At 37.6% G+C, this 14,051-nt stretch overlaps 1 protein-coding gene across 2 annotated transcripts in view; it reads left to right on the forward strand.

Moving 5' to 3' along the window:
- The window catches only part of chchd6a (coiled-coil-helix-coiled-coil-helix domain containing 6a), a 56,837-nt gene that overhangs the window by 21,199 nt on the left and 21,587 nt on the right, over positions 1-14,051 (forward strand). For both annotated transcript variants that reach the window (XM_043225214.1, XM_043225215.1), the window contains one exon: positions 6,928-6,998. In XM_043225214.1, coding sequence (XP_043081149.1) covers positions 6,928-6,998 — 71 coding nt within the window. The remainder of the gene's footprint in view (positions 1-6,927; positions 6,999-14,051) is intronic.

Raw genomic sequence — 14,051 nt, forward strand, 5'->3', positions numbered from 1 at the left:
CAGCAATACTTGCAAAGCTACTTTCAAAAAAACATTATAACCTATTTCTCTAAGAATATTAAATTAATCTAGTTGTCACCAGTGGTTAAGTCATTATTTTCCAGAGAACAAAGCAATATTTGAAGAATCTTTGATGACGAAACACTGTTGTCTAGTTGTATAATAATATTAAGCTTTTTAATTGACTGCAGTGGCTGAGACACCTTAATATTGAAATTTGCTGTGTATTTGGGGAAAGTCAACCAAATTTATTTGACGTTACTAAATAAATAGGTCACAGTGCTTTTTTAGGAGATTCTTTAAATACTACTGTGCATTCCGGGATGAATCTCTCATGAGGAGACACTGTAACGTAACAATATTGCGTTGAGTCACCATATTTCCCAGAATGCAGAGCAATATTCAAAGGATGACTGTCAAGGAAACATTTCATCCTAGTTGCGTAGTAACTCCAAATGAATTTGGTTGACTGCTGTGGTTGAGTCACTTTATTTCCCAGAATGCACAGTAATATTTGAAGAACCTCAGTCAAAGAAACATTATAATCTAGTTACGTAGAAACGTCAAACAAATTTGGCTGAATACAATGTTTGGAACAACACGTATCGCAAAGCCGTTCCTCCTTAATATTAACGCAAGGTGTCGTTTTTATGTTCGGCGACTAAAGAAAGTCGCATTAGGTGCAATATTTGTATTCTCTATCAAACGCTGTATTCAGAACAAGAGAATAACCCAGCCACCTTGACAGCTTTAGAGAGATAATTCCTCTCTATTTGACTCCCTCACTTTGTTCAGCTCCTCTTGCTTTGTTCATATAAGCTGTACTAAGAGGGTTGCTCACTCACTGGCTTGAAGAATTGCCTTTTTGTTTATTCACTTTGGGCCCAGTGATTCGGGGGAAGGAGATGGAGATGAATGTTTTTGGTACATGCTTCATTATGATGCGAAAACAAAGGATTGCAAAGGGAAATATTAACACTGGGACAGCATCCATGGTGGCTTTGCCGGGCTGATAATTTAACGCTTGTGTCTCTCAAAAGAAGGGATTTGTTCCACGGTGTACAGTTAACGTTGTACGCACGCAGCAGATTTACACCCCACTGTCTTTCAGACTTAATTCACGTTTTATTTTGAGCTGAGGAGAAGAGTTACAATACACTTCCAAGCAGCGTTTTCCATTTCTCCGTTTATATTAAATCTACATTACTAATATTTCATTGGACGGTAGCTAAGTCCTTGTATGGGAAGGTGTGATGTGAAAACTGTTCATTTTGAACGAATACAGAGCTGTGTAGATGTTCGAGCGCATGATCAGGTAATGCAATCTGGGAAGTCAAAGCTTTTCTGTCCATTCTGTCATTATATCTTATACATTATATTTCTCTTAATCTACCTTATTTGTCCCATGGAAGCATGCATTGCCATTTAAAACTGTGTTTTGAGACTTCCAGTCTATTCCACTTCCGTTCATTTTTAGCTGTACAAAACTGATTGTTGTGCTGTTTTATATTGAAAATTGGTATTTCGTATTATATTATTTGAATCTTTTGCTGTAATTATGAACAGACTGGTTTGTAGCACCAAATGGTTTATTGCTATTTGTTATTCTTCCAGGTATTTTCCAATAGTGGCTAATGAATTTTTCACAGAAAAGAGCTTTCTTCCACACTGCTTGTTCGTCCATCCTTTTATCTATTGTTATATCTGATACTGTGTCCGACTATCATTCTATCTATCATTATAGTTCTATCATTTCGTCTATCGTTCTGTCTTTTGCCTGTCTATCATTCACTGGTTATTGTTCTGTCTGTCTATCATTCCAGCTATCGTTCATTCTGTCTTTTCTCTCTTTGTATGGTTTGTCTGTCTGTCGTTCTATCTGTCTGTTTTTCTTACTATCGTTTTATCTATTATTCTGTCTGTCTGTGGTTCTTTCTATCATTTTGTCCGTCTCTCTGTCTGTTCCATTTATCTGTCTACCTAAAGTATAGTTCTGTGTGTATATTCTCTCAAGTGGTTTTTCTTATTTAAAAAATAAGTTATAGGAAACTCAAATTTTAAATTCTGCTTCCTTTCATCTAAATTTCAGTTCAAATTCAGGATGAATGGCACGCAGCCTTGGTTTACAGTTTTACAGTTTAACATTCGCTCTCAGACTGGTGGTACGGAAGCGGTTAACTAAATTTATGCCACAAGTATTCCGTCAGGGCATGAGGGGGTGGTCCGCATTGTGTCAATCTCCGTCGCTGGCTCAGGGCAGACACAGGCTGTGAGGATTAATGGCGACCCAGTGCTAATTACTGTGCGATCATCATAAATAAACATTCTACATTGGGAGCCCCCCTCCCACCTATACACACGCATACACACTGCTATCTCACGCGCATTGAGGTTACAGACGAGCTATCTTCTGTCTAATAGCAAATAGGATCAACCCAGTGTGTCAGATGCCCCAGTATTTATATTTACCTCATTACAAGGACGCGCGTTTGCCAAAGGGATCAGAAGCTGGCAATAAAAGGCGCACAGAGTGTTTGCAGTCAGGCTTTACTTGCCGTGTGACACAGTCAGACCACGGGAGTGGGATAATGCAGGCAGTTGGCATGTCTGCTCAGACTGCTGTTACCCCAGCAGGGGGGTTGGGATGGGTTCGGAAGGGGGGTATCTTCATGACAGACCTCTGAGAGGTGTGGCGTATCCATCCCGCTTCTCCCATTTCCCGTCGATGGCAGGTGCGGCTGAAGAAGTCTATCTCGGCAGCGCAGACGAGCCACCGCAGGAATGTTCTCCACGCTGCAAGTGCCGAACGGTTTTATCGCAGCAAACGTTGCATTTTTTATTTTTTTTTTCCCTCCCCTTCTTTTTGAAGGTAGCACACGTAATCGCCTAACATCCATAAATTCTTCCAAAGACGGTGAGTTAGCGCCAATGAAAGCAAAAGCTGTAAACAGCAGCATTCCGCCACCGTTTTGAATTAGCGCTGGCGCTTCCTAATCCCGCTAAAGCTTCTCCACTCACGTCTGCGTCCCGCTCTTAGCTGCTTCGCACTCTCTAGACAAGATTTTTTTTTTATTGCCCTGCCGTTTTAGGCCCCCCCCCTTCTCTCTTTCTCCCTTGTCACTAGTTGCAAAGCACTTTGAAGCACTTGAGCGTGGGTACGAGATAATAATCCTCCTGAAAACCTGGCAGCTGGGCTGACGTGCTGTCAACGGGAGGCCTCGTTCTAGAAATTCCCTAACCGGATGAGGCAGGATTCACCTGGACAGTGAGGAGAGTGGCAGGCATCTTGCCCTCTCTGGCCTTGGGCACTAGCACTGGCGAATGTGAAATTAATTGCTTTAGAGTATTTAAAATTTTTATTTTTTTTTTCCTTAAGCAGAATTATCCCTTTTTTGGGAAGGGGGATCATGCTGTGTTGGGTGTACATTGATGTCAGGGGCAGCAGGGGTGTAATAGCTCGTTGACTTTGTAATGGTGAGAAGCAGGGAGGTGGAGTAGCATTACAATCAAGACGAGGACTTTTTTGCATGTGTTTTTGCTGTGTTGCATCTTGGTATGGTAATGCACAAAGTAAGCGCTGATGCGTTGAAGAAACGTCTGATTATGGTGCGTCTGCTTATTCAGCCTTATCAAATTTTCATATTTATGTTTCTTGCTTGACTCGGTTATTTAATCGCCCACGGGAAGTCTGGACATGGCTTTTAAGTTGGCTTTTAAGCCTTTCTGACAAATCAGTTTTTTGCTGTTCTAAGAGAAGACTAACGCTAAGGTCAAGCTTGGTAGTGTTTTTATTGTTCGATGTATTAAATAGTTTTTTTACCCACAGCCCTTACCGATCAGTTGCACACATTCATTAAGAACTTACTTAAATTAGGACAGTGCGATTTAATTGCTAGTGCTTTTATCACAGTATACAAATTTAAATAAAATAATAATCAAAAAAAGTATCACGATAAGATCTCATTAGTCAACCTTAATTAATGCATTATCATTCACGATGAAGAATAGTTACTAGAGAGGTTATTAATCTTTTAATCTCTAAAAAAAACAACACAGTTGGAACTTTTGATTTTAACCTCTCATTAAATATTAAATACAAGAATTTTTCTTTGGCCGTTTCGGCCTTCATTAGTAAATTCATTTAAGTAAAGTTTTACACAAACAATAAAGAATAATTTTTAAACAAAATCTAGGGCGTTTTTTAAATACATTTTAAAAACAATAGCCTTTAAATTCTAAGTATTTGAGTATTTGTCATTGAGATAGACCCTGAATAGCTCTTTAAATCATTTAAACACCTTTCAGAAAAAGAAAAGTAGCAGCTTTGTTTCCGGAGTAATGGCCGCATTATGTTTAGTGCCATCTGCTGTCAGAGAGTGGATGTGCTTTCATGTATGTGTATGTATGTATATGCATATGTATGTATATGTGTGTGTGTGTGTGTGTATATAGGTATATTTTATACACACACACTAACTCACTCACTCTCTCTCACACACACAGCTCTAAAAGGATAGTACAGTAGCACCATGAATAGCATAATGAACAGTTAATGGTTTAGGTCCACTGATTCTCCAGTGCTCATCCCTGTCTGTCACAGGAAGTGCTCGTCCCTGGGAGGAAGTCTTGCAGCAAATGCACCCTGCAGTGAAGCATAGCTGCCCGATACAGATTAAAATGCTGATTGGATTAGAAATGCAGCGGCTGTGACTGAAAGGCGAGGGTGTCACTGACGGGCAGTGCCAGGCAAAGAGGAAAATGACAAAACAGGTGCCAGCTGCGTGATTATAACGAACAAATCCCTTCCTGCTGCGATGCTACAGGAAGGGCCGCTCTGTGCTAATGCATGCGAGGATGCAAGAGGGGTTTTTCATTTCAGTAACCCTTATCTTTGCTCTCTCTGCTCTCATTTAGAGTCACTTGTTCATTTCTAGCATAAATCCATCCGGTGTCAGCTGCTGAATAGCGGCTGTGATGATGGTCAGATATCATTATCTTTCAATGAAGATTTGGAAAATGTCACAAAGGCTTTGAAAGTATCCAAAGGCCCTACGTAAATCTCAACAAGTCTTTAAGTGTTTTTCATTTACAAAATTAGGGTCCTAAGCTCACTGGCCCTGACAGGAGAGCACTTGTTATTGAGGATTAGTTTTGTTTTACAGCATTAAGTGTTTCCCGCTGGCATGAAAGTGACCCTGAATTGAAGATCTGTCAGGGATTGCTCCATGAAAGGATAAAGGGATTCAGGAAATGTATTTGGGTCAGTGTGTCGGTAATCTTGCTAGACCGTGTCACACTCTGAACAGTTTTCACTCTTTATTTTGCATATGATAATGAATCTGCCCACATGCTATTTAACACTTTCTACAGATTCAAGATGCACGAAGAATGAGATTCAGTCTTTTGATGATGCTGCTGGTGTTGGAGAAATTTTATGAATACATTACTGCATGATCGCCCACATTTGCACATCAGCAATACCTATTCAATGTCCATGAAGTAGACCCACCCATAGTGAAACTGGTGGTATTGTATTTCCTGTTAAAATGGGAAGTCAAGGTGGGTTTTTATTCTTAAAATTAAACTTGAAATTAAAATTAAAAGATACCCAAAATGAACGTTTGTTGTTAATTTACTCACCCTCAGGTCATACGAAATGTAGGTGATGTTTTTGTAATTTTTTTTTTTTTTTGTGTATAAATCAGTAGTTGAAGTTTTTTTTTTTTTTTTTTTTTTTAGCCCGAAACTATAGTTCTTGATGATTCATATAGTTCAAGTCAGCGGCTGCATGCTTTTAAGAGAAAAAATCATTAAGGTACACAAAATGAATACCAGTCACTCCTGATGATATATTGAGGTCTTATGAAGCAAAATAATTAGTATGTGCAAAAAATAAACATCATTTACAATATAAGTTATTTACCAGCCTTGAGGCCAAATCAAGCTGCTGGCTACTTGTAGTTAAAGGTGAGTGGCTTTGTCATTCTGGAAACACAATTTGAACAAAAATTTCTAATGTGCAGGAAGAGTCATTAACAGTTTTTTTCCTGTGACAGAAAGACTGTACATTTAATTTCTTTTCTTTAAGTTTCATATTTAAAAGTGCTATTTACATAGAGTTAATTGGTTGTTTTTTCTGCTATGCTGCTGTTCCTTCAAAACAAAGAGTCAAAGAGAGCTTGCAAAATAATAAATAAATGATGAAATAATTACTTCTTTGAAAAAAAAAAAGACTTCTCCAAAAGCTGTCACCCACATTTGATCTATAATACAGTTGCTTAAGCTGTCATTGGAAACCTTTTAACTCTTTTAATAACAGTTGTCATCGTGATCATTCTTAAACTGCCAAAAAATCCAAAGATAAGAAAAGATAAAGACAATGAAAAGTATCTTGGTCGTTCGGATAGAATCAACTCTTATCGTTCACTGTTTGGCTCTTTTCTGTTTCGGTTTTTGTCTTGAAAAGGGCAAATCAGAAATGTATACGAGAGTGTATACAAGTAGCTTGATGTGACTCACACTTAACTGGATGATTTTCTTTTAATGGATATAGTGCACTGAAATCTCTGTAAGTGCAACAAACATAAAAAGACAGGATAAATTGATGCAACTTCAAAAGAGCCATAATTGTATTCTCATGATGCATTTTTCCTTTTTATGGCATTTTAAAAATACTTACACTACAAAAAAATTTAATCACTTTGAAATCTAAGTATTTCTGAAAGAAGTTGATACTTTTATGCACCAAAGTGTTTATAAAATTAGTATTATTCTATTCTATTCTATTCTATTCTATTCTATTCTATTCTATTCTATTCTATCCTGTTTTAGAGCTCTGCACTCATTTTGTAATCCTTTAGTTGCTTTCTAGCTGTCAGTTTTTTGACCGATTCATTTTAAAGTTTATTGTTATTGTTTGTGTTTCAGAATGAGGAACGCTTCAAAATGTCCGCTGAACAGTTCCACACCGCTGCAACCAGGAGCGAAGCCAATATAAAGTAAGAAGAGATTACAGAATTGTCATTTATTTTAAATCCCAAAATGTTTGAATAATAATTGAGCTTTAGCAGCATCTACTTGTGTTGAAAGCAGGATGTAGCATTAAAAAAAAAAACAAGCAAATTCTCTTACAAGTGTTTTGTTTAATGGCTAGCTAGAAAAATTGGTCACCTCAGTTTGAAAACTTGGAACAAATTTCTTTAGCAAAACGTAAACTGAGTTTCAGGTTCCGAGTTCAAAATGTTGATGCAAACAGTTACTAAACAAACACGGCTGAAAATAAAAGTGGTTATTTTGTTCCGGTTGATAACAGCCTCCTAATAACCTTGGCTTTTTTGAATAGAGACTAGAATTTTTAGTGCCTTGAAGATGTTTCATTAAATTAATGATCATGTTGGCAGCAAGGTAAGCCTTTCTGCGGTCTTCTAGTTTACTCCCTGAAATAGTCTATAATTGATGATAGGGTCAAAAGCGAAGCACCATCGTAGCCTTGCTACGGTGCTTTCAAAGGAAGATGGCCTGGTTTCTATGGAGATAGGTCATTTCTGTCCCTTCTCTGCAAATGGTAGAATGAAAGTAAGTGCATGTGAAAGAAACAGAACATGCCAGGATGGACGGCCAGATTCTCATTAACTTAAATGCAGCATCCGAGAGGCCCTCCCCACAAACATTGATTATTATTCTTTGCTATCAACTTCATGTTGTGGTCGCTATCTGTCTTTTCTCCCACCTCTCCGAAGCCTGGCGCAGAATTGGTGAGGTTGTGTTTCATTTGAGATTCATTAAAGACAATTTCTTTTCTCCTATGCAGGAGAAACGGGCGTTTTGTTCTCTGGGTTCGAATGAATCTCCAGCTGCTGTAATTAATGCAGATTGTTTGTAGCTCACCATGACCCCACCGCCGCCCAGAGCTGCTCGCCATTCACTGAGGCTGAGGATCTTTCACAATTTTTTTTTTAAATTGTGTCTCTCTCCTTCCTCCTTTTTCTTCGGTCTCCACAACACTACTCTGTCTATACCTCTTTTTTGGTCATTTTTTTCTATCTATAATTTAACAGTGTCTTTAAAATTAATTAAAACAATTATTTTCCGGGGGTTTTACTACCATACTATCCATGCCTCAAAAACATTGACTTAAGAATACACTGCTACATATGCTACATATGCAATGTTTTAGCCATGGATAGCCAAAAAGTATATCTCTAGTATAATCAGTTTAATAGTCCTTAATATTTTTGCTAATTGTTTCTAGAGAGCAAATTAGCAAAAAATATTGTTAGCTAATGGAGTATTAGATGGCATATTTAAATCCAGCAGTTTTTCTGTTTGATTTCATCCTGTTTTCATGATAGCTGTGTTTGATTAGTGAATGTCTTTATAGAAAATCCACATATATTATTTTTGATCATCCCCAGAGCGAGTGATTGGTCTGCTTTGAATGTTTTTTTTTTTCATAAAAATAATTTGCTCTATGGATATTTTTGCTCTAAGCCATTTTCTTTTGGAACCCTTCTGTTAAGTCTGGCTGTTCATTCAAACCCCCCACAGAACAAAGCACTGTGGGTACTTTTGTGCGTTAGCTAATTTTTTAGAAAGGAGGGCAATCATTCAAAACATTGCAATCCTAAATTCACCAGACGACTCTTAAAAATACATTTATGTTTGAGAATACAAAAATAACACTTTTGACCGTTAAACCTGCAGATGGCTTGTGGCTAATTCTCTCCCAGCATGCTTTGTGCTAGATTTAAAGAGGGATTTGAAACGATAATCTCACAAGGCCGTCCCAGTGTGTGAGGTATCGTGTAGCGCAGCAACACGCCATTGAGCTCAGATCGTCAGATCGAGTGTGCGTGATTTACGTGTGTAAGTGTTTGTGTTAGCTTGTTTCCTCTTCTGTCCCTCTTGAGTCTCACAGGTTTTGCACCAGCTGTCGGTGAGTGCCAGTCGTAGGTGCAATGATAGCAAAGAGGCAAGTGCTTTGAGGTTATACAAACGATGTTGGCACCTGGGTAATGAGCTTCCCCCTGGGGACGTCTCATCTGCCAATCAGAGCACAGAAGAACATCTGTACATGACTACTTGAGTTTTGTGTGTCTTTGTTGGTAGTGTACGACCTTGTTCTTTTACTAAAACAGCCGAGCTGAAAGCAGACTAAAGCGTCTTTTTGAAGTCGACATGAAATGGTGTTCGCAACCCTTTTTACTTTTGCAATGAGATGTTTTTTTGGAGTGAAACGAGAGGAAAAAGTGGGCGTTTCGTGACAGAATAGAGCCAGATGGCTGGAATTGAAAGGTTGACACATAAGGAGACTTAATGGAAAGTCCAATGGAAAGTTTTTTTTTTGATGAGAGATTCAGAAGTCTAAATGTTTCAGAATAACCGAATCAAATCAATTCTGTGGTTGGTGGAAAATCTTAGGTCCATTTTGAAAATCGCTGGAACCATATTATCACAACCCACTGTCAAATAGGCCACTCCAGACTCACCTACAAGTTTTTGTTAATGGGTGAAGATCCTTCTTCATGACCCGTATGCCAGAGTTCATTATCTTTAAAGCATATTTTGATGAACTGTGATGTCTTGAACGTCCCTTTTCAGTTGATTTATGAAAAGATTTTCAGTCAGACCAGCTTTTAAAGGATGAGGATTTGGCTCCACCCAAAAGTGAAAATTATTTTGTTAATTACTCACCCTTATGTCAAAATCACAAATGAAGATATTTTTGAGCTTTCTAACCCTACATAGACAGCAATGTAACAACTAAGTTCAAGGCCCGGATTGTAACATTGTAAAAATAGTGCATGTGACATCTATGGTTCAACCATAATTTTATTTGGCTTCAAGAATACTGTTTGTGTCCAAAGAAAACAAAAGCAATGACTTCATTCAATATTTTTTCTTTTCTGTGTCACAAGAGGACCACGCCATAGGCAGTTTAGGGTAGGTAATTAATTTAAATTTAAATTTTTGGCTGAACTGTCCTTTTACATTTTTTAGTAAAGACAACATTTTTTAAAAAGGTTAAATATATGTATTTTTAACTTAACCTGTGTTTTTAATTACTCTTACTTTTTGATCACTTTCTCTATTTTTCACATGGAGGTAAATTATAATCGGTCAACCAATCAATCAGTCAATCAATTGAAATAACATCAACTGATAAATTGTACACTAAGAGACCAGGGAAGAGAGTTTAAAAAATAAAAATTGGATCAGTTTTGATTTCCAGCTGAGTTAAAATATGAAAGATTAGAAATCGCTAATCCCTTCTTTCCTAGTTTTTGCACTAGCTTACATACAGTTTGTTCTGTTCATCCAATCCACTTGTTGGCAGTTATATTTCGTAGAGCTTTAGCAAGCGTTTTTGCTTTTCTACCTGCGTAGAGCTGATGTTTTAATCCTGGTTTTAATCCCTGAGGGTACGGCAGCCTCCAGACCCCCGACTCGTGGAGCATGACAAGGCCGGCGTTTAATCCCCACCCGCCTTACGAGCCTCGAGCGGTTCAGGATCCCTCTGTCGTTTGCCTCTCCAACACACGGAGCTGTGAGACAGCTACGGCCCCTCGGCCATCCTGCCCCATTTCCAAACGAGGAGTGCGGTGGATCTGATAACTCAAATTGAAAATGCCTGCTGAGGAACTGCGATCCAGCCAAGGCGAACTACCGAACCTACGGGGCTGTTAAGAAACTCAGCTGGACCTGTCAGTCAGGAATATAGACTAGGCAGCGCAGATGAAGAGGGGTGGATTGGGTGCACCACAAGATGATTGCTAATGCTGAGGTTCACTGCATGAAATTGTTGGTTATTCAAAGCGAATGAATCCCACAAAGAAATGTCCGGGTCAGATTTCATACCAAATCAAAAGAAAACTATATATACCTTTTATTAGGTATACCTGTTTAACTCTTTGTTAATGAACATATCTAATCAGCCAATCACTTGGCAGCAACTCAATGGATTTAGGCATCTAGACATGGTCAAGGTGATCTGGTGAAGTTCATCCAAGCATCAGGATGCTGAAGAAATGTTTTTAGCGCTAGTGAAAATGTAAGTGCTAGTAAAAAAAGTGAAAAAAACCCAAAAAAACTTTGGTAGTGTCATAGTTGTTTGCGCCAGACAGACTGGTCTGAATGTTTCAAAAACATTCGCACATAACAATCTCAAGGGTTTATTGAAAATGGTCCAAAAAACAAATCTATAGTAACCAGCAGTGCCACAGGTCAGAGGAGAATGGCTTGACTGGGCAGAGCAGATAGAAAGGCTACAGTAACTCAGATAACTACTTGTTATAACCAAGACGTGTAGAAGAGCATCTCTGAACACACAAGATATTGAACCTTGAAACAGATGGGCTACAGCAGCGGAAATCCACACTGGGTGCTAGAGGTTGAATGACATCAGATTTTTAAAAATTCAACATTTATGTATGAAAGTCAAGTTGACATCGATTAGTCACTGATGACTTCATTAATGAACAAATAAGCCTGAACCTGCCCACATGGCTATTGCTCATTAAACAGCTCATTTTTATCAGTTCTTCTGTCTTTGGTTCGTTATATTTTTCACACATTTTTGCTCATTCTAAATCAGATACAGGTAAAGCAGATCACTAGGTATTACACCTTAAAATAAAATGAGGATGAGCATATAGTGACACAGTTTTTATTTTTAGGTGAACTATCTCTTTAAGAGAATAAGGCAAAGAAATAGAAGAGTAGGAAATGCATTTGGTCAGCGTCATGGTTGGTCTCCCTTTCGAGCAAACTTCCCTGCTCTATGGCAGCCAATTATTTAGCCTTAGCCAAGCATTTGTTGTTCTTTTTTTTTTTCGTTTGCGATGGATGTTGTTTGCGGTCTCTCAGAGGAAAGGCCCTCATTAGAGAAGCTGTTGGCTGGAAGGGTGGGTGGAAGTGTGGGACGACTAGACTGTGGGTCATGAGTCTTGCTTTAGCACAGCCACAGCTACAGTACATTTTCATAAGTCTTGTGCAACCCAAATAACAGTAAAAACCAGCAGGGTTTTTATTTTTCCCCACAAAAATATATTTGTTCACACTTTCCAGAGGTTTCTGGTTTGAATTTTGATGATAATTATCTTGTGGCATTCTCTTCTCACCATGCTCTCCTGGCTTCATTTATTCAGATGAATAAAGAACTTTATTTGACCATGATGAGTCATCGTCATCATGGGTAATTTATGTATTTCTTGCAGTTGCTTTGCTTTGAGAGTTTTGCATAGGCTTTAATCTTAACTTTTTCTTCTGTAATTGGGGGTGATTTGGCTCTTGCCTTTAACTGGAAGGTTCCATCCCGAGAAAGTAGGCACATAGTGAAAAATGCTGCTTTGTAGCCATGTTTTCAATATAGTTTTATTGCTGTAAAGATGTTTTAATCTAGATTTGTTTTTAGTACCCATTATTCTCGGTGGTGATTGGCATTAACATTTATATTTCCACCAATTTAAATAAACATAAATTAACCACCAGGATGTAAAATACTAGGGCTGTCAGTTTATATATATATATATATATATATATATATATATATATATATATATATATATATATATATATATATATATATATATATATATATATAAATGTAGCTTTAATCACAGGAATAATTTAGATTTTAAACTGTATTTAAACAGAAAGCAGTAACTTTAGATAGTAAAAATATTTAACAATATTACTGCTTTTACAGTATTTTGAACCACAAAAATGCAGGAATGGTGAGCAGAATAGAATTTTTTAAAAACCATAAAAAACTTACCCCCGAAACCAAAAATGCTTTGTAGTGATTATAAAATAACCACACTTTTAAGTAACAAAACTGGACAGAATTTAGGCTATTAATAATGTTAACTCTTTAAAACAGGGGTCATTAGTTAACATTGGTTAACTACTATAGATAACATGAACTAATAAACTAATTATCTTATTTATTAATTAAAACTACATAGAAAATTCTTATTGGCACGTATTTGAGCGGACTCTGCTTTTTGAGCTTTATTATTTGAGCGGACACTGAGCATGAGCAGTAGGCTACTATACGAGCAGATGCACAGTCATTGATACTTAGCAAAGCGTCAAACCGTGGAATGACAGGGCAAGTGCACCATATATTATATAGCATATCCTCGTTATTTTTTTTGTCCGTTTTCTCTTCTGTGCATCCATTTTTTTTCTCTTTAGTTTTTATATGTATTTATTTAGTTCCTTTTTGCTTGTTTTTTACAATGCATATTATACAAATTGTATTATTAAATTGTAAATAGTATAAAAGGTCAATAATATAAGCAGTGACATTCTTATTATTATTTTACTTTAATATTATGCAATATTAATACAGACTGCAACAAAATTGTGCTTTTATTACCAATTATTAATAAATGCAACTAATAAATACTTGATTTGCATATCAGCCAAAAATGCCATGTATACTATAGTCATCGTTTGACATTCCTTGTACAAACACACTTGCTTCTACAAATTGTGGGGATTTTCCATAAATTTTTTTTGTTTTTATACTGACCAAATTATATTTTCTTTCCCCAAACCCAGCACTAAACGTAAACATACCCCTTATAGAGAACCTAATACACTTTCAGATAAAAACAATTTACTTCTTTTTAATATTTTTTTTCCCCCATTGGGATTTCAGGCCGGTCCTTACAATGTCAAATAGCATATTATGTAGCATAAACAAGTACACACACACACACACACACACACACACACACACAGTAGGAGAATTACAGTTGAACCGAAAGTTGGATTAAAGTGTAGATGTGTGATTTTTAGCAGAGTTGTGCACTGTTGCTTTGTGACCTCCTGCCTTGAGGACATGTCAGACATCTCCTGCACCCAACAACCCCTCAACTTGTCACACCAGAGTAACATCTCCTCTCTACACCTGTCTCCACGCAGCGGGCCGAAGGTTACGGAAGCGCGCGTGACTGTTAAGCTCCACGCACTGATTGACTAGAGGCGAGAGAAGTGACTGCTCAGCACTTCAGAGACCGTTACCCCAGAGAGAGGTGCAGAAC

This window comes from Puntigrus tetrazona, chromosome 23 (assembly GCF_018831695.1).
Source record: "Puntigrus tetrazona isolate hp1 chromosome 23, ASM1883169v1, whole genome shotgun sequence".
NCBI classification, from domain to species: Eukaryota; Metazoa; Chordata; class Actinopteri; order Cypriniformes; family Cyprinidae; genus Puntigrus; species Puntigrus tetrazona.